General features: G+C 41.0%; 4 protein-coding genes and 1 long non-coding RNA gene across 5 annotated transcripts; 2 read left to right on the top strand and 3 right to left on the bottom strand.

The window, feature by feature from the left end:
* Nucleotides 1-251: 251 nt before the first annotated feature.
* Nucleotides 252-6,234, top strand: lmf2a (lipase maturation factor 2a). The gene is made up of 14 exons (XM_058076281.2): nt 252-498; nt 1,179-1,432; nt 1,508-1,536; nt 1,630-1,823; nt 2,294-2,472; nt 2,582-2,720; nt 2,875-3,003; nt 3,062-3,167; nt 3,268-3,364; nt 3,813-3,995; nt 4,081-4,249; nt 4,659-4,770; nt 4,930-5,038; nt 5,514-6,234. Exons 1-14 carry the CDS (start codon nt 405-407, stop codon nt 5,874-5,876), a joined length of 2,157 nt encoding a protein of 718 aa, XP_057932264.2. The 5' UTR covers nt 252-404; the 3' UTR covers nt 5,877-6,234.
* On the bottom strand, nt 6,008-9,136 carry miox (myo-inositol oxygenase). The gene is made up of 10 exons (XM_058076282.2): nt 8,995-9,136; nt 8,830-8,907; nt 8,450-8,530; nt 7,754-7,916; nt 7,290-7,357; nt 7,094-7,203; nt 6,851-6,918; nt 6,708-6,757; nt 6,528-6,640; nt 6,008-6,455 (listed from the first exon to the last, which is right to left on the bottom strand). Exons 1-10 carry the CDS (start codon nt 9,010-9,012, stop codon nt 6,347-6,349), a joined length of 858 nt encoding a protein of 285 aa, XP_057932265.2. The 5' UTR covers nt 9,013-9,136; the 3' UTR covers nt 6,008-6,346.
* Nucleotides 9,137-13,891: 4,755 nt separating this feature from the next.
* adm2b (adrenomedullin 2b) lies at nt 13,892-16,358 on the bottom strand. Its single transcript, XM_058074936.2, has 2 exons — nt 16,041-16,358; nt 13,892-14,947 (listed from the first exon to the last, which is right to left on the bottom strand). The coding sequence occupies exons 1-2, from the start codon at nt 16,142-16,144 to the stop codon at nt 14,563-14,565; spliced, it is 489 nt and encodes a 162-aa protein (XP_057930919.2). The 5' UTR covers nt 16,145-16,358; the 3' UTR covers nt 13,892-14,562.
* On the top strand, nt 16,013-18,532 carry LOC131130860 (uncharacterized). The gene is made up of 2 exons (XR_009130102.2): nt 16,013-16,201; nt 18,101-18,532. It is a non-coding gene; the product is annotated as an uncharacterized LOC131130860 (long non-coding RNA).
* On the bottom strand, nt 16,977-21,425 carry LOC131130858 (MOB kinase activator 2). Its single transcript, XM_058074935.2, has 5 exons — nt 21,039-21,425; nt 19,029-19,168; nt 18,857-18,953; nt 18,399-18,523; nt 16,977-18,327 (listed from the first exon to the last, which is right to left on the bottom strand). The coding sequence occupies exons 1-5, from the start codon at nt 21,113-21,115 to the stop codon at nt 18,089-18,091; spliced, it is 678 nt and encodes a 225-aa protein (XP_057930918.2). The 5' UTR covers nt 21,116-21,425; the 3' UTR covers nt 16,977-18,088.
* Between the last annotated feature and the right edge of the window lie 799 nt (nt 21,426-22,224).

The following is a 22,224-nucleotide window of genomic DNA, read 5'->3' as shown; positions in this document are numbered from 1 at the left end:
TGCTGCTAAACAAACAGATCACCGTGAACATGCTTATCTTGAACGCAGCATCATGGGCAAGACGGCAATATGAAGAGGATTTGTTTTTTAATTCATTTATTTCGTCAAATTAAAATCGGATTAGAAATATTGTCTTCAATCTGAAGGAACTGTACCTGTAGTTAGGAAAGACAAACAATAGAGAAAGCTAATTCTTATACAACTCCAAATCGACACTCCGGGACGATAGGTGTCGCTAACGGGACAGCAGCACGGAAAGAGGCTACTACAAGAGGCGGTCTAATGTCTTTGGTGCAAACTGCCTGACGCCGCGCTTTTATGCGTCTTTGCCGGGGTTAGATATTTGAACATTCCGCGGTGAGGGTGGAAAGGACAGCCCCGCCCATCGGCACCTCGGTCCAAACATGGGGGAAATCATTCTGCCACGACGTATGTTCCTCTGGTGCATGGCTGCTATCTATTTGATAGCATTTGTGTCCCTTTATTTGCAGATACCAGGTAAGAGACATACAGTAACTTTGGGTGAGAACTAAGTTCACTTCAGCGTACTGTATGATTGGTATGTTAGCTAGCTTAGCATCAAAGGTGGCTTAGAAAGTTTTGGAAGGTTGTGTAATTCTTTAACAGAAAGTACTTACAATGTTAGCTTATGCTACGACATAACACACAAACTGATATGAAGCCAAGTGCTGTACCTGGATCAGTTTTAAACTACAGTATCCACAATGCCCTGCGTCGGCCACTCGCTTCAATTGCAGAAATATGTGGTTTTATGCTAATGAGTGGGTATATTTAAACCTTATTGTTTTAAAAAACTGTTTTTACACTGCCTTTTTAAATCAGTCAATGTGTGAATTAATGAGGGCTATCAACTATGGTTGCAGAAATATCAAACCTTAAAGAAAAAAACAACAACATGGATGCCAAAAAACAATGATGTGTCTTTCAATGATGTCAAAGCATCACTGCTAGATAATAGCACTTACTTGTTGTTATTATTTGCTGATTGTAAAGAAGTGTTTGGGTATTTTAAAATCCAGTGTTTTTTTTATCCAATTGGCTCCTGAGATTTTTTTATTTTGTTTTTGCTTAAATAAATGCATTGCCACAATAATGTAAAGTTACAGTATGTGCATTACGTCAGATGTATATATATATTTCTATATCTTTGTGTCTAGGTCTGTATGGCAACGAGGGTCTGCTGCCTGCACGTAAGCGGCTGCGTTACAGTGGCAAATCTCTTTGGGAACAGCTGCTGACCTCCCCCACCCTGCTATGGCTTGGACCTCACCTGGGCCTGGACACTCACACTGCCATGGAGCTGTTGTGCCTCATCGGGGCTGGGCTTAGCCTAGCCGCCACGCTGGTGGGAGCGCTACGAGATAGCGTGGTGTTTTTCTGCCTCTGGGCCTTGTACTTGTCATTATACCAGGTGATAGCCATACATGGTAGTATGTGTGTTTATATAGTTGATGCTATGTCTAATCATTCTCACCTTGTTTTGCAGGTGGGGCAGGTTTTCCTCTACTTCCAATGGTGAGTCGTCTTTATTCTTTTATAATTTACGCACAAGTCTGGCCATTATTTGATATAAACAACACTTCCTGATCCATCTTGAACACTGCCCAGGGACAACCTACTTTTGGAGACTGGCTTCCTCTGCATCCTTGTTGCTCCGATGACTCTAATCAGGGGGTCTCGAGCGCCCCGAGAGCATGATCGCGTGACCTTCTGGTTGATCCGCTGGCTACTCTTCCGTCTCATGTTTGCCTCTGGAGTGGTGAAGCTCACCTCACGTTGTCCTACTTGGTGGGGCTTAACCGGTACAACCCTTTCTCTCTCCTCATGCCCATAGGTGGTGACACTATATGTAGTAGCTGTAAATCTCACACATTGTCAGCCATATAGGACAACCATTAGTAGACATACTGTATTTTTTTAAACAGCACATAAAATGTACACTCAGTTCTCCATATACATTTGAACCCCAGTTAGCGTGTACACCGGTTTGTGTGCATTCTTAGTCATAAAACAATTCTAAATGCATGTATATGAGGGGTAAATGAACACTTAAGGAACAAGGTAACTGAAAACTGAGGGAGAAGAAGACATCTTCCATTTTCTTCTTTTGGCCTCACCCCTCTAGAAAGTTTGATAAAAGTTGTTTTCTCCTAATAACAGCATAATTACATAGAAACAAAACACCCCACACCAAAAATATGACTTCTTTTTTCCACAGTAATAATGTACAACAGACTGCTAATTTTTCCCCCATACTGGTTATGTTGTACAGCAATGACGTATCACTACGAAACCCAATGCATTCCCACCCCTCTGGCCTGGTTTGCCCACCAGTTGCCAGTCTGGTGGCAGAAGCTGAGCGTGGTCGGAGCCTACGTCATTGAGATTGCCGCACCGCTGCTTTTCTTCAGTCCTCTACGCAGGCTACGACTTGGTTCTTTTTACTTGCAAGTGAGCCCAACATGTTCTGTCTTGATTTGCACTAAGCTTATACAGAATGTTGGGCTGGAGGTGGCAAGGAATTGCAAATGATTTTAATGGGTTTGTTCTCTTTGTACAGGTGCTGCTACAGGTCTTTATTATTTTGTCAGGGAACTACAACTTCTTCAACCTTCTGACGATAGCCTTGTGCCTGTCTCTGCTTGATGACCAGCACGTATGCTTCTGGCTGCGCAAGTCTGAACAAAACAGCCCCAATGGTGCGCAGAACACAAACTGGTTATCCGAGTACATTATTTTATTCTAAGATTTTAGTTATTCAGATTCCCATGTTGGGGCAGGTATAAGTGATTGATTAATTCATTGACTGTGTGGAATTTATTGCTGATCCTTATTATAATTGTCTCCTCTCAGGCTCCAAATTATGGTCACGGTTGTGTTACCTGCTGGAGCTTGCCATCTGGTCTCTGGTGATTTTTGGCACAATCATGTGTTTTGACCTGAAGGTGGACATAGCAAAGGGTGCAATCTCTTCCAAAACAGGTACAGTGTATAGTTTGTATCCATATCCACATTGTGCTTAACTTTTTTGTTCTTTCAGCGTTCACCTTCCATCAATTTAACCGGTTTCTGAAGACTGTCACCATTCCATGTGTGTGGATCGGTGTTCTCTCCCTCATGTGGGAGATGCTCACAGCCATGTTCAGGTACCATTGTCCTCTTTGTTTGTGAACTCTACACTGCACAAACTTGAACTCTTTGAAACTATTTGAAACTAAGAGTGTGATAGCTACGGTTCTGTTGCAGGTGTGCATGTGTCTCTGGTTTCCTGAGAAGGTTTTCTGCCACTCTCCAGTGGACAGTGTTTGCTGCATCTGCGGCTGCCATGTTCACCATCAGTCTGGTGAGTATAATTCATAGAAACTCAGTTCAAATCAGTGGTTCTTTGCGCCCCTCCGATTTGAAATACCATAGAGAAACTGAAAATCTAGTACAATAGGCCCCCCTGACAGTTCGCCACGCCCCTCAAGGGTATCCACCTCTTTGTTTGAGAAGCACTGGGTTAATTGGAGACTCTAAATTGCCCATCGGTATGAATGTGAGTGTGAATGATTGTTTGTCTCTATGTGCCCAATGTCAGCCGGGATAGGCTCTAGCATACCCCCACATCCCTACTGAGGACAAGTGGCATTGAAACTGAATCAAAAATGAGTAATGTGCCACCATGTTATGATTAAAATGAAAATAAGGAATTCTTGTACAAAACACAAGATCTGATGGTGTTTTTTGACAATTTAGTTTTTTTGATTATTGGGCTCTTTTTTTTTTTTAAAGTTGTGTTGTGCTTCCAGGTGCCATTCACCTACATAGAATATGACTCCAATGCTAGGCTGTGGCCTGGGGTGCGTCAAGCTTATGAGTTGGTGGATCGTTACCAGCTGGTGAACTCCTACGGTTTGTTCAGAAGGATGACCGGTGTCGGTGGGCGTCCTGAGGTTGTAATAGAGGGAAGTAACGATGGTGTAACTTGGACGGTGAGAAGCATGACGTCTGTCCCCTTAATCAGTTCTGTGATACCAGAGAGAGTTTAGTTTATAATTTGTTTCTAATTTCTTGTAGGAAATTGAGTTTATGTACAAACCTGGCAACATGAGTGCTCCGCCCCCCGTGGTGACACCCCACCAGCCCCGCTTGGATTGGCAGATGTGGTTTGCTGCTCTTGGCAGTCACACGCAGGCGCCGTGGTTCACCAGCCTCATGTACCGCCTACTGCAGGGCAAGAGAGATGGTACATAATGCATTACCCGGCTTGGCTGGTTACTGCCTTCCTCAAAACTAACTGTACTTTTTGTTGCTCTGTGTGAAATTTTAACCATGCTGCATTCTGGCCATACCCAGTCATACCCATAGTTAACCTTTTATGATATCATCAGTTAGGACCGTTTTAAGGAGTAAATTTACAAGTCATCATTAGGTAGTAAGAGCTAGATATGTAATAAATAGGTGCTTGAATTTAAATTACTGCATTTAATTTAGTTAGAACTGGCTAATAACAGTGGCCTCTAGTGGCTGTAGATTGTGAGTGCTGAAAATGTAAGCTAGCACGTTTCAACACATTTGGAAGATTTTTTTGAAATGATAGAGGCTATCAGTTATTTGTACTCTTGACTTATTTATATCTGTGTTTTTGTGTGCAGTGATTGAGTTGATCCAGTCAGACATCACTCAGTACCCATTCCACCAGGAGCCCCCTTCCTACCTGCGAGCCCACCGCTACAGATACTGGTTCACAGAACCAAAACAGGATGGGTCAGTGATGGTGGCTACTAAAATTACAAAGCTGAATATTGTATCAATATTTCCATTAGAAGTATTGATGTAGTATATGGTCAGCTAGGTTTTATGGAACTTTTAAGTCTTACTAGGAAGTACTAGGAAGTTTACTTTATGGCTGAAACCTCTGTGCAGATCATACCCACAGCGATGGTGGAGGAGGGTCTATGATGAGGAATTCTATCCCTTGGTGCATCTGGGCCACTCATTTCTCGAGAGCATGCTAGAGCAACACGGACTCAAGGTATATAATTCTCTCACTTGGCACCACAGGTAGAGGCAGTGCCTCATGTCTGGTTTCCCCTGAGCGCCACCACACCAGCGGTGCCAAAGTTAGTTTGTACGTGGGAAGTCAGGGCTCTCTAAACCAGTAGCTCTCTAAAAGGTTCATAATGTTATGAATATCTCCTAGACTGACAAAATTAGAAAGGTTTGGCAGTAGTCTGGGGTGCTTGCGACTGTGACCAATCACAGCAGAGTGGGCACTGAGCAGGTAAATTCAATTCTAGACTGTGATACAACTCAGAATTTGCATGACTTATTATCTATAATGCATCCAAAATAACTGACAATTACTATTTTTTAAATGTGTATATATACAATATGACCTCCACTATGAACCGCATGGATTTGATCTAACAAACAACTCCAGCCTCGATATGAAGAAATATGGTATGCCTCCATCACAAGTGAGCATAATTGTATTAATAACTGTGCAGGACAAATCGTCTCTACATCGCCGCTCCAACTCCAGCATTGCCCATGCTCTGAGGTGGGTGCGTGCCCAGGTCACCGGTGTTCCCGCTCCTGTGCTCATCTGGACCCTCATTGGATGCAGCACCACCCTGTGTCTACTGCAGGCGTTGACAAAGAGACAACAAACAAACGATTCCGAGCAGGCAAGTGATTCCAAAGACAAAGAAGAACATTTAGCCACGTCATCTAGACAAAAGACTGGAGCTGATGATGATGAAGAGGTGGAAGAAGAGCTTGAGGATGATGTGGAAGAATGTGATGAGAAAGCTTTTATCAGCAATGAAGAGGAGGAAGACGTGGTAGTGACAGAGGAGGAGGAACAGTGAGAGAAAGGTTACCAAAATGTTTCCAAATTGAGAAAAGAAGTATGTGTGTGTGTGTATATTTGTAGTTGTACGTTTCTGATCAGGCTCATACCTGTACATGTTGATATACTGTTCATCAAACATCCAGAACATACTGCTTGATGTCAATTTATTTGAAAACTTGTCAGCACACCAAATGAATGACAGTGTTACATGCAAGAATGTTATTTCTATTTTTTTTTTGTCACTTGAACAAAATCACAGCACTTTTTCCTTATCAACCACAAGTGTGCCTTTCTGTGCCAGTACTAAGTCTGTGCACTTAAACAACACACTTTTTAAATAACATTGAAATATAATAAATGCTTTAAGAAGTCAAGTGGTCTACAAAGTGGTTCATACAATACAAAGCATATACAACCACTAAGAATTAGCATAGATTTAATGAAGTGGTACACTGTTGAACATAAAAGAACACTTGCTGTGCTGGTTCACCACTTTAGAATTCCAGGACAGTACTTATCAATCAGCGACTGGTAGTACGGACGCAGCTTTTCCACGTTGGGCAGCTCTGTGACCTTTGTGTATAGGTCAAAGTTGCTGCATAGAAAACACATGCAGAAACGGCATCAGACACAACATTGTGCGTTACACAGCAGTGATGTCACTCACTTGAATTCTTTCACCCAAGGCAGCATTTGCAGGTCTTTGTCATCACACAGGTGCATGTAGTCGCCGTGGGAATGCCAGGGGTAGAAGGAATGGTAGCGGATCATGTATAAGCCCTGGAGGGATGGCAAAGGCTTGTGACCATGTGATGAGGAAGATGAATCAACACTGGAGGATACTCACCTCCTCCGGGATGTGGCACTTGTTGAACTTGAGCACTCGGTAAAGATACTCTGAAGGGTACAACACAGGATGTGTCCATTCAAACTGTGTGTTATTTGTACTGTATGTAAATTAACTATTTCTGGTACAATATTTTTACTCACCATCATGACCCCAGGAGATGAGGACATTGTCTAGTCCACAGTTTGGTTTGTAAATTCCATATTCTGAGCTGAATATATGATACAAAATACACTTTGAGGTTAGTTATTAAAGGTTATTACAAAATGGGAAGAAACTTCATGAGATTAAATATATTAAAATATATATACGGTCTCAATTTTAAATGATATTTCAAGGATTTTGTTAATAAAAAATCAGATTTTCAATTTAACAAGAGAAACTACTTGTAGCAGGAATTTTTCTCATCTGGGTTTTCCAGGAAGGTGGTGTCTCGGAACACGATGGAGTTTTGAAACTTGCAGCCCACAGGGAATGTGTCACCCACCACGGCCCACTGTGGAGACACACACACACACACACATATATAAACTCTATTAGACCATGCTTGATGGCTAACCATTGTGTCTTATTGTCTCTTACTTGATGTTCATCCCACAGAGCCATCGTCTTCCCAACATCATGAATCAGACCCACCAGCTGGAACCAGTCTGGGAAAAAGACATTGGAGACATTTATCTGAATTTGCAGGGGTAAATGCAGTCAGTCTGGGAAAAAGGGACATGATACATACCCCATTTAGGGGTACAATGGCTTGTCACTGGGGTGATACACTCAAAAGTTGTGCTTTTGTACTGTTGACAGCTTTATATTGTACCTGAAATACCTTATTTGGGCCTCCAAAATGTACACAGTTAACTTAGCCTTATGAAGTACATCACTGTAGCATTATACCAACACTCTATGGGAGTACAGTGTCTTGGTACGGCCTTTTCATTTTGTTACCTTTACAGATTGTGAACATACATGTGCGTTAACCAAAGAATTAATCCTATAAATGCCTTGGTGAACTTTATACCTTTAGGGATTATTGTGACTGTGTGTACCTTTGTCTGGGTGCTCTTTGCGGATGCCCTCAGCTGTCTGGAAGGCATGGAAAGAGTTGGGGAAGTCCACATCGGGATCAGACTCGTCCACCAGCTGGTCCAGAGACATGATGGCGTCCATCATTGACATCTCGGTGTGGTTGCAGTTGCTCCATTGTAAGTGCTGCAGGAGAACAAGAGGACATGTCATTTACCCAAAAGGTACGGCTGTCATGTGGTATTATTTCATAATCATTACTCATGTTGCTAAGTCCTTTGTGTGTGAGGTTGTTGGATAAGGCTTCGATGACAAATGCCAATATCGTATCTTTTATACACTGAAAAGTCAGCAATGCTTCGTTATGTAAATACTCTTCTAAGCACGTTCACATCATAACTTGGTGGTGCAGCCCACGCAGCGGTAATTTCGGCCAGTGCACAGTTCACATTTTCAGCTTGGCGCAGTGACAATTTCGGGACAAAACCGCGCGCCAAAGGTGCGGCGAAAGCTCGCCAGCTCCGACCGAGTCTATTCTGGGCGCGGGCAAAGCGTATCTCGTGTAATGGTAAATTGCAGACACGCACATATCAGTGGAAAAACATTTTTTTTTGTATTTATTGTATTTATGTATTCATCACATCTGAGACGTCATGCAAGAAATCAACCTGACGGTAGCTGAAAATATGATGCCAGAGAGTGTGTTGTTTTATTCTCACCTTTTGCCTCACAAAGTCCACAGTCTGGTTAGTATGCATCAATTTGTACGTGTTGAACACACGCTCTTGTAGGCTTCCACTCTGAAACGTGCGAACATAATTTACAAAGTCAGGATATTTAATTTGCCTGTTTTTCAAAACACAGTGCAACATTATATACACCTGCAAAATGTTATATCATATAAGTCTTATACAATTAACTGCATTTAATTGCTCATAATAATACAGTTGATTGTGATTCAAATGTTGTGCTACTAATTAAGATGCAAGTGTTAGATAAATACATTTTCCTACGTGCTATATTTTAGCTTAATGTTTTAGCTTAACAGCTAAAGGCTGTTTTGCTTTCACCAGGAATATTCAATTCAACTGACGCTTACCTCAAAGTTCCGAAAGTCTTCCTTTTCTTTGGTATTATTCGTCAAATTTGGCCGGTATGCCAGAGACATGTCTGGACCCTGCATTTAAAATAAACAATGAAGACTTGAATACATGTTTTAATAATAAAGCAAGTAAAAAATGTCTGACTATAAAATCCTACGTACTAAATTGATGACCCTCATGGTTTGTAGATGAAGTCTTCTTGCAGGTGATGACTTGCATCTGTTTATATTCCACCGTTTCAGTCCTCTGAGCAAACTGCCACAGGTCAAAACATGTTGTGTCCTGTCACAGTTTAACCAGACGTCATCAAATCTAAGGGGGTACACTGTTGTGAACCTTGACCTTTGTGTGTTTGTATATGCTGGCATGGAGTTCTTCAATAACAGGCGTAGAACCGGCTTTCGCTCACCTATGACATTTTAAAACATGACCGAGCCAAACCAAATACAACTGTCCACTCAGTATTTGGCTGGTACACTCTGTTAATCAGTGATGCGCGGTCATCTGCCTCACCTGTCATGAAAAATACAAAAAAGGAATAATAACAAATATTAATAAATGTAAATACATATATATGCCCAAATTCACCGGGAGGTTGTCAGACTTACAACAAAGTAGCAGAACTTTTCCTGGAGAAGGAGAATGAGCATGAAAAAATAAAAGCTAAGAACTGAGGTAAGAGCCGTCGACTATTACAACATTATTTATGAGTGGCAACATTTAAATTGTAAATTACTTTATTTACCATTAGCTTTATGCTATTCTGTGATCATTTGTCATTATTATAGTAATGACAAATTATTAGTTATAATAAAAACCGTCTGTGATTGGCTGCCGACCAGTCCAGGGTGTACCCCCGCCTCTCACCCGAAGACAGCTGGGATAGGCTCCAGCAGCCCCCGCGACCATCGTGAGTGAGGATAAGCGGTAGAAAATGAATGAATAAAAAACATCTAAGAATTTAAGCAAATATTCTTTGGTGAGCTATTCAAAATCAGCCCTGTCATGGTGTCGCCATCATAAGGCTGGCCACACTGTGTGTTTATGTTCATCATAAAACAACAACACACAAATAGTGTTTTGTTTTGTTAGTTAGTTAGTACATACCCCATGAACGTGATATCCACTTCCTCGTGGGGCAAAAACGAGCTTCAAACTAACCACATTGCTTGTTTGTTTTAACAACAAAATGTCACCGTGGTAAAAAGTCACATTTGGAGTCAGGAGATGAGCAACTAGGCGGAAAACTCTAGCAAGTTGAACAGCAATAGATTTGATAAGGGAGTGATCAAACACGCTGGCATCGATTGGCATTGCCTGTGGAAAGCTGTCAAACTGACGGCATTGATGTTTTACACACTAGTGTTGATTCTTGCAAAGTGCGTCCATTGGCAGCCGTGGGCAACCCTATGCGACAGCACACACACGTCGGTCTTTGTGATCGGCTTTGAAAGGCATTTATCGACATATGCTGATCACATGATTTCATTTACAGAAACCAGCCAATATAATTTGGTGGCCAATCAAGCGGCACATGCTTGGTAACAACAGAAATGTTTTAAAAAAATTAAAAATAAATGGGCCTCAGAAGTACAGTGCATCTGGAAAGTATTCACAGCGCTTCACTTTTTCTACATTTTGTCATGTTACAGCCTCATTCCAAACTGAATTAAATTAATCTCTTACCTCAAAATTCTACACAAAATACTCCATTATGACAATGTGAAAAAAGGTTTTTTTTGACATGTTTTGAATTTATTAAAAATAGAAAACAAAAAAATCACATTTACATAAGTATTCACAGCCTTTGCCATGAAGCTCAAAATTGAGCTCAGTTGCATCTTTTTTCCTCTGATCATCCTTGAGATCTTTCTACAGCTTAACTGTCTGTAGACCTGCGAGACAGGATTGTCTTGAGGCACAAATCTGGGGAAGGATACAGAAAAATTTCTGCTGCTTTGAAGGTCCCAATGAGCACAGTGGCCTCCATTATTCGTAAATGGAAGACGTTTGGAACCACCAGGACTCTTCCTAGAGCTGGCCGGCCTTCTAAACTGAGCGATCGGGGAAGAAGGGCCTTAGTCAGGGAGGTGACCAAGGCCCCGATGGTCACTCTGTCAGAGCGGCCAGACGAACGCCACTCCTTAGTAAAAGGAACATGGCAGCCCGTCTGGAATTTGCCAAAAAGCACCTGAATGACTCTCAGACCATGAGAAACAAAATTCTCTGGTCTGATGGCTTTCGTCTGGCCACTCTACCATACAGGCCTGATTGGTGGATTGCTGCAGAGATGGTTGTCCTTCTGGAAGGCTCTCCTCTCTCCACAGAGGAACGCTGGAGCTCTGACAGAGTGACCATCGGGGCCTTGGTCACCTCCCTGACTAAGGCCCTTCTTCCCCGATCGCTCAGTTTAGAAGGCCGGCCAGCTCTAGGAGGAGTCCTGGTGGTTCCAAACGTCTTCCATTTACGAATAATGGAGGCCACTGTGCTCATTGGGACCTTCAAAGCAGCAGAAATTTTTCTGTATCCTTCCCCAGATTTGTGCCTCAAGACAATCCTGTCTCGCAGGTCTACAGACAGTTCTTTTGACTTCATGCTTGGTGTTTGTGCTCTGACATGCACAGTTAACTGTGGGACCTTATATAGACAGTTATTATATTTCCAAATCATGTCCAATCAACTGAATTTACTGCAGGTGGACTCCAATTAAGCTGTAGAAAGATCTCAAGGATGATCAGTGGAAAAAAGATGCACCTGAGCTCAATTTTGAGCTTCATGGCAAAGGCTGTGAATACTTATGTAAATGTGATTTTTTTGTTTTCTATTTTTAATAAATTCAAAACATGTCAAAAAAAATCTTTTTTCACATTGTCATAATGGAGTATTTTGTGTAGAATTTTGAGGTAAGAGATTAATTTAATACAGTTTGGAATGAGGCTGTAACATGACAAAATGTAGAAAAAGTGAAGCGCTGTGAATACTTTCTGGATGCACTGTATATGAAAACATTTTTCAACCAAAGTGAATTATTCTTTTTTTGTTATCCATTCAATGAGCAACCTGCATTTACATTAACAAAAAACTCCAAAGGAGTCAGTGTGTCACCAGCCATGAACCACACCGCACGTCACTGCTGTTAATCTGTTTTCACTGAACTATTGTTGACATGCAGGCAAGTTTGTCAAACTTTGCTCTGTTTTTGGAGACATTTAGTGGTGTGTCAAGGGGAGGTGGCAATGCAGGCCAACCTTGAAATCTGATTGGATAGAAGTAATCCCTGTGTGTACATTTAACAATTATGTTTTTTTCCTTTTTTGTGTTTTTGGAAGAACACAACAAGGCTAAAAAAAATATGTAAATATGTCAGATACAACTTTTTCCACTACTGATATGATATCCATATTGTAGCCTAGTATCGATCCAGTGTTAGCACAAATCATACATGAGCATTTTTTTTCCCCACAGGACAGCCCGACACCCTGGAAAAGGAAATGCCAGGAGAATTCTACAGGGCTCCTGTCGGTAAAATGAAACCATTGCTCAGTGGGGCCCCAATGTGATATTTTTTTTTTTTCATGAGAGGTCACTATTCCTGGCGGCACCCCTGTCCAGAAACCTGAACAAATTCACATTTTATAGAATAATTATAGTTTTAAACACAGGGAGCAATGTCAAATACTCATATATGATAAAGGAAATTGATAAATCAACAGTAAACATTATTTATGTTGTTTTTGTTGTTAAAATATAACAAAAATCTCAATTTCAGAAATGAATCAAAACTTGATGTACTTTTTCGCCCACATTAGCAAACATTTTTGCCGATTTATTTGAGGAAAACCTCCCAAGAAATTGTGTGACTGATAGAAGTTGAGTTAAGTTTGTTAATTTGTTTCAAAACATTTTCTTCAACTTTTAATTGAATGATAGAATCCCCAGTACAGCTTTTATCTAATAGTCTTTGCATGGAGTTGGAATGTGGTCTGGAATGTGGAACAATGATCCAGAGTGCAATGTCATGGTGCACTTGACAATTTCAGGCAAGCAGTTTGGACCTTGCATGTGTGTGCGTGTATGTGAGAGATATGCATTTTCCAATCATAAACATAGTGGTTAGCATCATTAATAAAAAGGTGACGTTGACGACCTTATATTAGGTTACTGAACCAAGAAGATTTAATAGTGTTTTATTACACAGTTCTTCCACTCAAAGACTCTCATAAAATGATATTTGAGATTAAGTAACATGGGATATACTGTATACTGTACATTTTAAAGTAAATAACACAAAAGGTTAACAAACAATATGAGGAAGAAATATAGTATCCTTATAATATAATATCCTTGTCAAGGTTGACGTCATGAGTCCACTAAAAAAGATTAAAGGCAATTAATGAGCATGGCAAATGATAAATTAAAGCAAGGCTTCATTCCACTGCGGACAACGACAATTGTACACTGACTCATATGCATAAATGATGTGTAAATATCCACTTAACTTCCCTTTCATACTTCCATTCTGGCTGCAAGTGTGAGGACAATTATTCTGTCTGTTTGTTGTTGCCCAGGTGATTAGCGTGTGTCTTAAGCCTTGACAGACGCAGGAAGGATGAACTGAGAGCCCAGGTATGTTCACATCATCATGATTTCTAACAATGACGATGTGTAATATTATGAAAAGTACAGTAGCACCTTGGTTTTCATTATTAATCAGTTAATCAATCCAAACCTACATGGCCCAATGTGAAAAGGTGATTGCCCTGTGAACTTAATATATAACAATTTGTGCTAACCTGCAATGAGTCTCTTGCAGCACTGTTTGTTCTTTGGCCCACTCAACTTTGCAGAATTGTTGCCACATTGGAGGGTTCACACAGGGCCATGTAGATTTAGATTTCTTTTCTCCCTTAATAATAGAAGGTTTCATTTAAAAACTGCATTTTGTGTTCAGATGTGTTGTCACTGACTCATATTTAACTTTTTTTGATGATCTAAAACATTTAACTGCAAGAAAAAACACTTTTTCACACTACTGACTAAAGTCTATGACAAATGGATAGAACTTGTTGATGCGGACTTCCCATACATCCTGATGAAACTGAATTCAATAGTGTTTTTCACCTTCATTATCAAATTGCTGGCACTTGCAAGAATATTTGGGCCCCATGGTGGGTTATTTAGCAGTCACAATCAATCAAAAATGCACAGACAATGAGTTAGGGCACTTGATGTTGTGGAAGGATACAGTACAAGGGAAAACTGGTTTGTTTATGTACAATTTTGTATGTAAACCGAGAATATTTTGACGTAAACTGAGGGTGTATGAAAACCGAGGTTTGCCTCTATTATTAAGAAAAAAATCTAGAATTCTAAAATATTTATTATTTTTGAAATGGAAAATGTGTTTTACGGTGGACTTGAAGGTGAGCAGACCGCTAATGTGCATTACTACAGGATTGGATTAGAACAATAACATTGTTATGTTAGGAACTGATGAGTTTGGCCTTGTTTTGCGATGTACATATTCTATGCTTATATACTAAAGGCAAAATTGTAGACATATCTTGTCATGTCGAATTACTCATTAAAATTATGTAATCATTGTGAAAATAACAACAAAAAGTGCCTTGTCAACAAAAACTGAAGAACTTGAAGCAAATTAGCTAGATCACACTTCTATGATGTACTGATAAATAAAATCCAAGTAGTGAGCATGTAACACTAAAGTCTTAGCCATAGCTGTGAGGGCTGCGAGGATTGATGGGGGAGGAGTCTGCCCTCCCACTCTGTCCAATCAGCTGGTAGAGGCGGTGGCTCAGGTTCTGAACCTGACATGTCCCCAGGACGCACCCGACCCTCATCAGCTGTCCCCTTCGGGCCCCTTTGTTGGTGTGGCGACGACCTCGTAACCTACCCTTTCGGGCCGATGACAGCGCTTCCTGATGGAGCAACAGTTTAGACAGCCTCAGCGGGGGCTCTGTTTTTAGTAGGGCCCTCCAGCGGTAGCGTCTGTCTGCCAGGGTGATGGGGTCGTCCAGGGAAACAGAATGATCCAATGTAGCAAGTGTCATGGTGGTGTAAGAAGGCGTCATGTATTTAGAAGATTTGTGTGACCTGAAAAACAGAAGAGGATGCCATAACTTAAACCCATGTGTAATTCTGGAACAGCATTTCCAGCATCAACAAGATAGCGATAGTTGTTGTTCAGTATACCGGTACCTAAGCTTAAAAAAAGGGGCCTGTGGTCAATGGTGGTGTCTGCAGCATTCAGGAACAAAGTGGTTTTAACCGACTGAATCATCCGCTCCATCAGCAGCTCCATAATGATATTTGCAGTTAATCAGCAACAGTATGACATGGATGGACCATGACATGGACCATGTTAAAAAAGTTCCAGCACTTCCTGTTAATTTGAAGTACTGTACCCAGGGTTTCACTACTGTTTTTTTTTTTTTTTTTGCCAATGAGTGTATTATGTTACATCAGTCACAGACCTCCATTGCTCCATTTTTGGGGTGATCTTCAATAAGACACCTGCTGTGAGAATGATTATCCTTATGTAATAGTAAATACAAAGTCTGACAACAACTAACACTGCAAAATTCAAATATAAGATATAATAAACATGACTATTTTGTAATTAATGACTTGATTAGGTGACATGCTCATTGATGAGACTATTAGTCCTGTACCCTGCGGTTTATGCAATCTAATTTGACATTCTCGATTATATGCTTCTTGCAACAACTTAGCTATTGAACACGTGTATGCTAAATTGTATTTTCTGTTTTTATTATCGTCATTCTTTGTTTGTACATTGTTTTTCTACATTGTATGACTCCATTGTTTGACTTGATTCAAAGAAAAAAATACGTTCATTCATGACCAGGGTTGTCTTCCTCTCTGAAATGAGGCTTCAGGTGAGTGCCTGATCAAAAATCAACCAAGATCAACCAAAAATAAATCTGATATATTGATATTTTTTGTTATTAGAACTATAATATCCGCCAGTGTATTTACAACTTACAGGACGGATAAATATATATATATTAAAAACACACCAGTCAAACTAGTTTTATGAATATGAGCTCGGCATAATTTGTTGCAACTATGTTTGGGGTCCTCACGAGACTCTTGTAATCAATACAGCAGTTCAGTAGTCCTCTTTGAATAATAACGACGAAACTGAACAATTAAAAACATGTACCTGTATCTGGTACTGAGGTTCTGATGGATGAAAGTCCGTGTCTGAATCTCCAGGGGCAGGAAGCCGAGCAGCAGACAAGTCCACGCCGGCAGGAGTGCACTCATGACCGCGCTCGGGAGACTCGCAAGTGGTACCCTTGAGCTGGATCTCACAGGAAGGAGGTGGGTTAATTGAATACAAAATATTAGTTTAAAAGTGATTATTCCCTGAGTGGCTTATGTGTAGTCTTTCTTGAGTACATCCGAGTTTTTTAAAAAAAAAAGTGTTCTCAAGGGGACTAACTGGGCTCTTTGGCTTTCTTATTTATACTGTAAGGTCTGATTGAGGAGGCAGAGCAGAGGATGCAGAGCAGGGAGGAGGAAGGCTTATTTATTTCAAGTCCTACAACAACGATCCGACCTTTAACATAGTACCACCTTAAGAAAGTTGGAATTAGTTGATCTTAAATGCAACACTTGCAAAACAAATTTTTTTATTTGTTATTAGTAACTAGTATTTAACACCGAAAGGAGGCACCAATGTCTACTTTCCGTCTGTTTACTACCATTTTCATTGGTACTAGTGTCATTATGGTACTGAGTTTTGGAACCCTTACTTCTAAATTACTCACACTTGGTTATTCTGGCTCAGCTTGGACCCTTTGTTTGGACTTTGCATGTTCTCCCTGTTTTTGAGTGAGTTTTCTTTTTACACTTAAAATAAATTCCTATGGAGAAACTGCTAATATCTATTTATTTATCTTAAGTACAGACTGAACTGGAAACTGAAACCAGCAAAATGAAACAAAATGGACTGCATTATACACCCATTTATCCTCACTAGAGTCACAGGGGTATGCTGGAGCCTATCCCAGCTGGCTTCAAGCGAGAGGCGGGGTACACCCTGGACTGGTCCCCAGCCAATCACAGGGCACATATAGACAAACAACCATTCACTTGGAACCTGAATTTAATTAGTTGCATGTTTTATATATGTATATGAATACATTGGAAACATACATTTATATTTTAGTGTAATCCACTGTCCCCTTTTTTGTGCCGCAGGTAACATGCTTAGTCAGTGTGTCAGCAGGGGGCGTTGTTGGCAAACCAATAGCAGGACTTTCCGCCATAAAAGTTGCATGTCAATTTGTAATTTAAAACTGAAACAAGTCCAGTTATCAGATACATTATTTCAACTGTAACATTTTGCCCTTTTTTATTTTTCAGACACAAGTGTTTCTTGCACAGAATATATACACACACAAGTTGAGGGTATACTGTAATCATGCAGTCTAACATTCCTATGGTGGTTGCACATATTATAAATGATGGCACATTCAATGCTTGCTACTAGGGATGTCCCAATCCACATCTTTTGGCTTCCGATCCAAATTTTTTTTAGATAAGATTTTGAATTTGTGGAATTGACTACGGTTATGAAAATAGCTCTTCAAAGCATTGAAATAATGCAACTGAATTGACATGGACAGTTTTCTCAACTGGGGGAAAAAAAAGTACTAATGGAGGTCCCGACAGTCAACGCTTGCTGAGGCAAATATAAACAAAACAATGCAAAATGGTGTGCACCCCCAGAATTGACAGTTTCGCTTGCTACTTTGCAAAACAATCAACGTACAGAAGACTTCTGTGTCGAGCTAATGTCTCACACCGGTGTGACCCATAGTCATGAATGTTACACGGCAATTGGATCGGCACAATCTTGTGGTGGAAGCCAATTTCATCCCATCTTCAAAATACAGTATATCGGCAGCCGATCCCAATCCTGAAGATCGGATGGGGACATCTCTACTTGCTACTGGACTGTCAGTTACGTATGTCAGATGAGAGGTGGCCACCAGAAAATGCTGACTCTCTTAAATATACTGTAAATGTAGAAGACTTGAACAACCAGCAGCATCTGTATACATAGGAATGTGCTGTTATGTTAAAATACGCAATACATAACAATGTCATAGAAATAATGAAAAGATTGTGTGTTGAACGACCCACTGCTTTTAAAACCATAACTTCATATCCAGCTCTAACCAGCACGTTTCCTGTTTAAATTCATCCTTGCAGTCCGAGAGCCGTGATGAGGTCCCGCAGTGGCTCCGTGTCCTGCGCATCCAGGAGCGCGTGCTGCCTGCAGAAGAGCGTGAGGTGTGTGAAAAGTGTGTTGAGATGTGGGTGCAGCCCCAGTGCAAGCGTCTCTCGGTAGTGGGACCAGTAAATATGGGCCAGAGTCCTGAACAGCAGCAAAAAGACCTTCTGGACGAGAAAGATGAAGCCTGTGGGGAACACTGAACCTGGTGGTAGAGATGAGCACTTTAGTCAGAATCGGTGATGATCAACTGAATAAAAGGTTTGTAACTTTTACCTGCTTTTGTAGGGAACACATCTTCATCAGTTAGTAGATCCTGAATGTAGGACATGGCATAGTCAAAGTAAAGTGGAGCGGAACACTTCAGCTTCCTGCCGTGGTCATCGGTCCAAAAATAAACTCTAAAACAAGAGTTGTATACATAGTCAATCAATGCAGCATTCAACTTGAGATGTTCCACAATAATAACGCTTTGCTAGATTTGTCATTTATCAAGCTTGACTTTTTTTCAAATTCTTTGACTTATATGCATGCTCAGGGGGCTCCTTTGTAAATCAGCATGTTTTTAATGTGTACTCATACTCGTCCACCAGAAAAATTATTACCCTTTAGTTTCACTGGGTTTTACTTTAAATACATATAACCTTTGAAGCATCAGTTCAGAAATAACGACAACATATATAACCATATCTTACAATTGCTTAATTTCTGAAAGCAACAGGCCATTAACTTACGTGTCGCCTGGTCCACAGGCAGTCGGGCATGTGCTGGGTGTGCAGAACTCGGACAGCGCACTGGAGAACAGGTTTATGTGTTTGAAAAATGTCACGGCTGTGGGCAAACCGTGAAAGGAGAAAATGAAGTCCTGTTCGTCAAGTCAACGAAAGTGAAGAGTTATGTACTCACTGTTGCTGGCCAGCCACTCGGCCTGGTCCACGCCAGGCGGCAGTGCCGTGAGGGCGGACATGTCCAAATGAGTGATGTGCTGGCACACGTACTCCTGCTGGAGGTACGGACGCTCCTCCAGGTTATTGTTGTTAATCCCCCTTTGGAGGACAGTGCAGGGGTAATGAAGTGAAAATTACAGTGTGAAACAATCAATAGGTCAGCGGCATCGCTGCTGCAGCCACTAGATAAGACATTTCACACTCTGTGGCCAAACAAGCTTACACTGCGGCAACTGCAGAGCAGTGAGTGAGCATTTAATTGAGAGTAATTACAGTATATTGTCCAAGAAGCAGACGATGCTGCAGAAAAGTAAACAGCAGGAAGACCACTGTGTCACTGTGTTTGAATACATGAAAAATGGTAATTCCACGCCAATCTACACGGTTCAGTTGTGATTTTTGTGGTTCACTAAAGTGTTGGTGTCAGGGTACACTCAACTGACTCCATGACTACAGGTGTAAACAGTTGTCTGTTAGTAAAACTAGAGTGTATGTCTTTTACTATCTGCTGCAAATGTGCAGAGGAATCGGGCAGCTGCCACACTGTTCTTAGACAGCAGCTGAGTTTATTCAGTGTGACCTTGCCTGCATAGCCTGCAGTGATAAGGCAGACACTGTGCACTGTGGGGTTTCACTCCGACTGGTGGGCGTAAGAGAGAGTGGGTCAAACGGTCAGAGTCAAAAGTGAATGTCAGTGAAGCCAAACCATTACAACCACGTTTCCACAAAGCAGTGCAGGTCAGTTTGGAGCATTAAACAATTTTCTGGATTGTGTTTTCAAGCAGGATAGTAATACCTCTGTCAGCTATGTCAATATTATGACGTCATAGGAGCCTGACACAGTATTATAGCAACAGAGAAGATAAATACTATGCTTGTAGTACAAATGACAGCAATGGAGTACATCTAGCATTACTAGAGGACGTGTGTTTGTTGAGAAATGGCACATTTAGAGGTCTTTTCTTCCCTGTTTATTTCCTGCTTATTATTTTAAAGTGGACACAAAACATCACAACCTCACAGATAATATTTTAACTAACTAGCAGACCCAGCAACATACATTTTCCTAGTCAAACATTTGTGTGGCCATTTGTTGCTTGGCAGAGTTCATAGAGTTCAATCTTTTTGGATAGAGATCTGACAGAACAAAGATTAAGATATGCCTTTATTCGTCCCTCAGTGGGGAAATTTGTAATTTGTAATATCAACCTGACACATACAAACACAATTATAAAAGTAACCACAGCTCTGTATTAAATACACATGAAAATAAATGAAATGTATGTATATTACCTTAAATTTTTTAATGTATAAAAAAAATCCATCCATTTGCTGGAGCCTTTCCCAGCTGACTTTGGGCGAGAGACGGGGTACATCCTTGACCGGTCGACTATGTAAATTACTTTTTATGTTTCAGACAAAGAACAAAAAAATCTTGACACATTTGGAGATATGTATTATTTTAGCAGCCATGTTTTGACAATAGAAACACAAGTGAACTGTGCTGCTTGGTGGAAGTGGGGCTTCAAAGGAAATGGAGTGAACATCCTGTGCTGCTTCAATTCTTGGCTTTAACCCCTTTAAGGCCTCTTGGTCCGCCAGTGGTCGCCACACAAACACACTGGTCTAGCTCAAATGATGTGTTTGTGCATAAACACGCTTGTAGTGTGTGTGATCAGCTGCCTCCATCTAGTTTGTGTGTGTGTTTACCTTGGCCTGCTGTCATGAGGGTGGAATCAACACTATGTATTTGAGAGCAAATATTTGCACAGTAACTGAGCTCCACTTTCAATTCACACACTGCATGTGTTCCTGTAGCTGCTGCTGGAGGAATCCATTGATGCCATCACACAAATATGCAACATACTCTTATCTGGAGAACGTTGCTCACTTAGAAAGTATTTGTTCACTTCTTCACATTCTCAAACTATTGGGCTTTTAGACAGAGAGAAATGAAAGCAAAACTTACAGTTTGTCATTGTTGATGTCAGGAGGAGCCTTGCCGTCTGCTTTGGTCGCCGAGGGGTAACTATGGCAACCCCCCATGGCGCAGAGCTAAGAGCAGAGCTGTTGGTCGAGCCTGCCCCACTTTGCCATCCCAAACATGCTAACACACACACACTTTTCCACACGCTGCAGGCAACATATGGAAGCCAATGTCAGCCATTGTATGGATCCACACACAGCTGGCACACCAACTACCACCCCCCCCCCTTTTTTTTTACAAGTTTGTTAGTCAGGAGGAAAAAAGTAGTCCTAGGAGTTGAAGATTGTTTCCAGCTGTCCGCTTTTGCTCCACTCGTATGTGCTGTTAGTGTGCATTTGTCTTCTTTGTCTGGAGTCCCACGCCCCACAAGCTCCTCCTCTCAGCTCTGAGCGGACAGGCAGGTTTCTCCAACACTAGTTAAAATACTCTTACGCCTCTTCCCCTTTCTGCATAGCGTGTGTGTGTGTGTGTTAAGAGACGAGCAGCAGATGCAGATGACAGAGTAAAGGTTATTGAATGAAGAGGGAATAGTCGCCTGGAGCATCAGGTGTGTTTTTGGATCATGTGTAAAACTTGATATGATGATGACACAAAAGACTGGATCACATAAACGTACTTCCCTACCGCCTGAAGCACAGTATATTCAAAACCTTTGTTTGCTCTTTGGGGAGGCTGTGACAGTGTTGCGTGTATTTTTGATCATGAAGGTGTCCCATGTGAGATGTACGATGTACAAGTAAACTTCATAATCCATTAGTTGACCTGCCCTAAAGGTAAACATATTTGAGCCTGCTGTTCTTGCTGTGAGTACTGCTATATACTATCTTTGTGTGGCCCCACTTTTAATCTTTTTACATCCCATCTTTACTATGAGGACAACATACAGGATGAACCTCTTTAATGCGCTTTAGTGTTTTTCTACACGCTTGAAGTTAAGCATGTTTCCCTCATTCCATACTCCTGACACGCCCACCACAAGTAAAGCAGACCCACCTCACGTAAATGAAGGCGGGCTTATGTGATTCATTTACAAAGGAGGCAGACTTTGCCATGATGTCATTATTGGGGGCTGTCTGAAAATCATGGAACATGGACTTTTCCCAACACTTGTGAATGTCACTGAAATCTGTGAAAATGATAAAAGCATACTTTTAATTTGAAAAGTCCT

The sequence above is a fragment of the Doryrhamphus excisus genome, linkage group LG1, assembly GCF_037039965.1.
Source record: "Doryrhamphus excisus strain RoL-2023G ecotype Guam linkage group LG1, RoL_Dexc_Guam_v1.1, whole genome shotgun sequence".
Classification (NCBI taxonomy): domain Eukaryota; kingdom Metazoa; phylum Chordata; class Actinopteri; order Syngnathiformes; family Syngnathidae; genus Doryrhamphus; species Doryrhamphus excisus.
Note: the sequence above shows the minus strand (reverse complement) of the source record. Positions and strands in the feature narration are given on the sequence as shown.

Bases quoted from the DNA above. Each gene is read 5' to 3' on its own strand.
- miox (XM_058076282.2), bottom strand. The intron at 6,919-7,093 runs GTAGTTTCTCTT...TCATATATTCAG, and splicing joins GAGAAAAATTCCTGCTACAA to CTCAGAATATGGAATTTACA. The intron at 6,641-6,707 runs GTGAGTATCCTC...CCATCCCTCCAG, and splicing joins AGTGCCACATCCCGGAGGAG to GGCTTATACATGATCCGCTA.
- LOC131130858 (XM_058074935.2), bottom strand. From the start codon at position 21,115: ATGGGGGGTTGCCATAGTTACCCCTCGGCGACCAAAGCAGACGGCAAG. The intron at 19,169-21,038 runs GTAAGTTTTGCT...TGTCCTCCAAAG, and splicing joins GACATCAACAATGACAAACT to GGGGATTAACAACAATAACC. The intron at 18,954-19,028 runs GTGAGTACATAA...GTTTGCCCACAG, and splicing joins CGAGTGGCTGGCCAGCAACA to CCGTGACATTTTTCAAACAC.
- adm2b (XM_058074936.2), bottom strand. From the start codon at position 16,144: ATGAGTGCACTCCTGCCGGCGTGGACTTGTCTGCTGCTCGGCTTCCTG. The intron at 14,948-16,040 runs GTACATGTTTTT...TCTGTTTTTCAG, and splicing joins AACCTCAGTACCAGATACAG to GTCACACAAATCTTCTAAAT.
- lmf2a (XM_058076281.2), top strand. From the start codon at position 405: ATGGGGGAAATCATTCTGCCACGACGTATGTTCCTCTGGTGCATGGCT. The intron at 1,433-1,507 runs GTGATAGCCATA...CTTGTTTTGCAG, and splicing joins TGTACTTGTCATTATACCAG to GTGGGGCAGGTTTTCCTCTA. The intron at 3,996-4,080 runs GTGAGAAGCATG...AATTTCTTGTAG, and splicing joins ACGATGGTGTAACTTGGACG to GAAATTGAGTTTATGTACAA.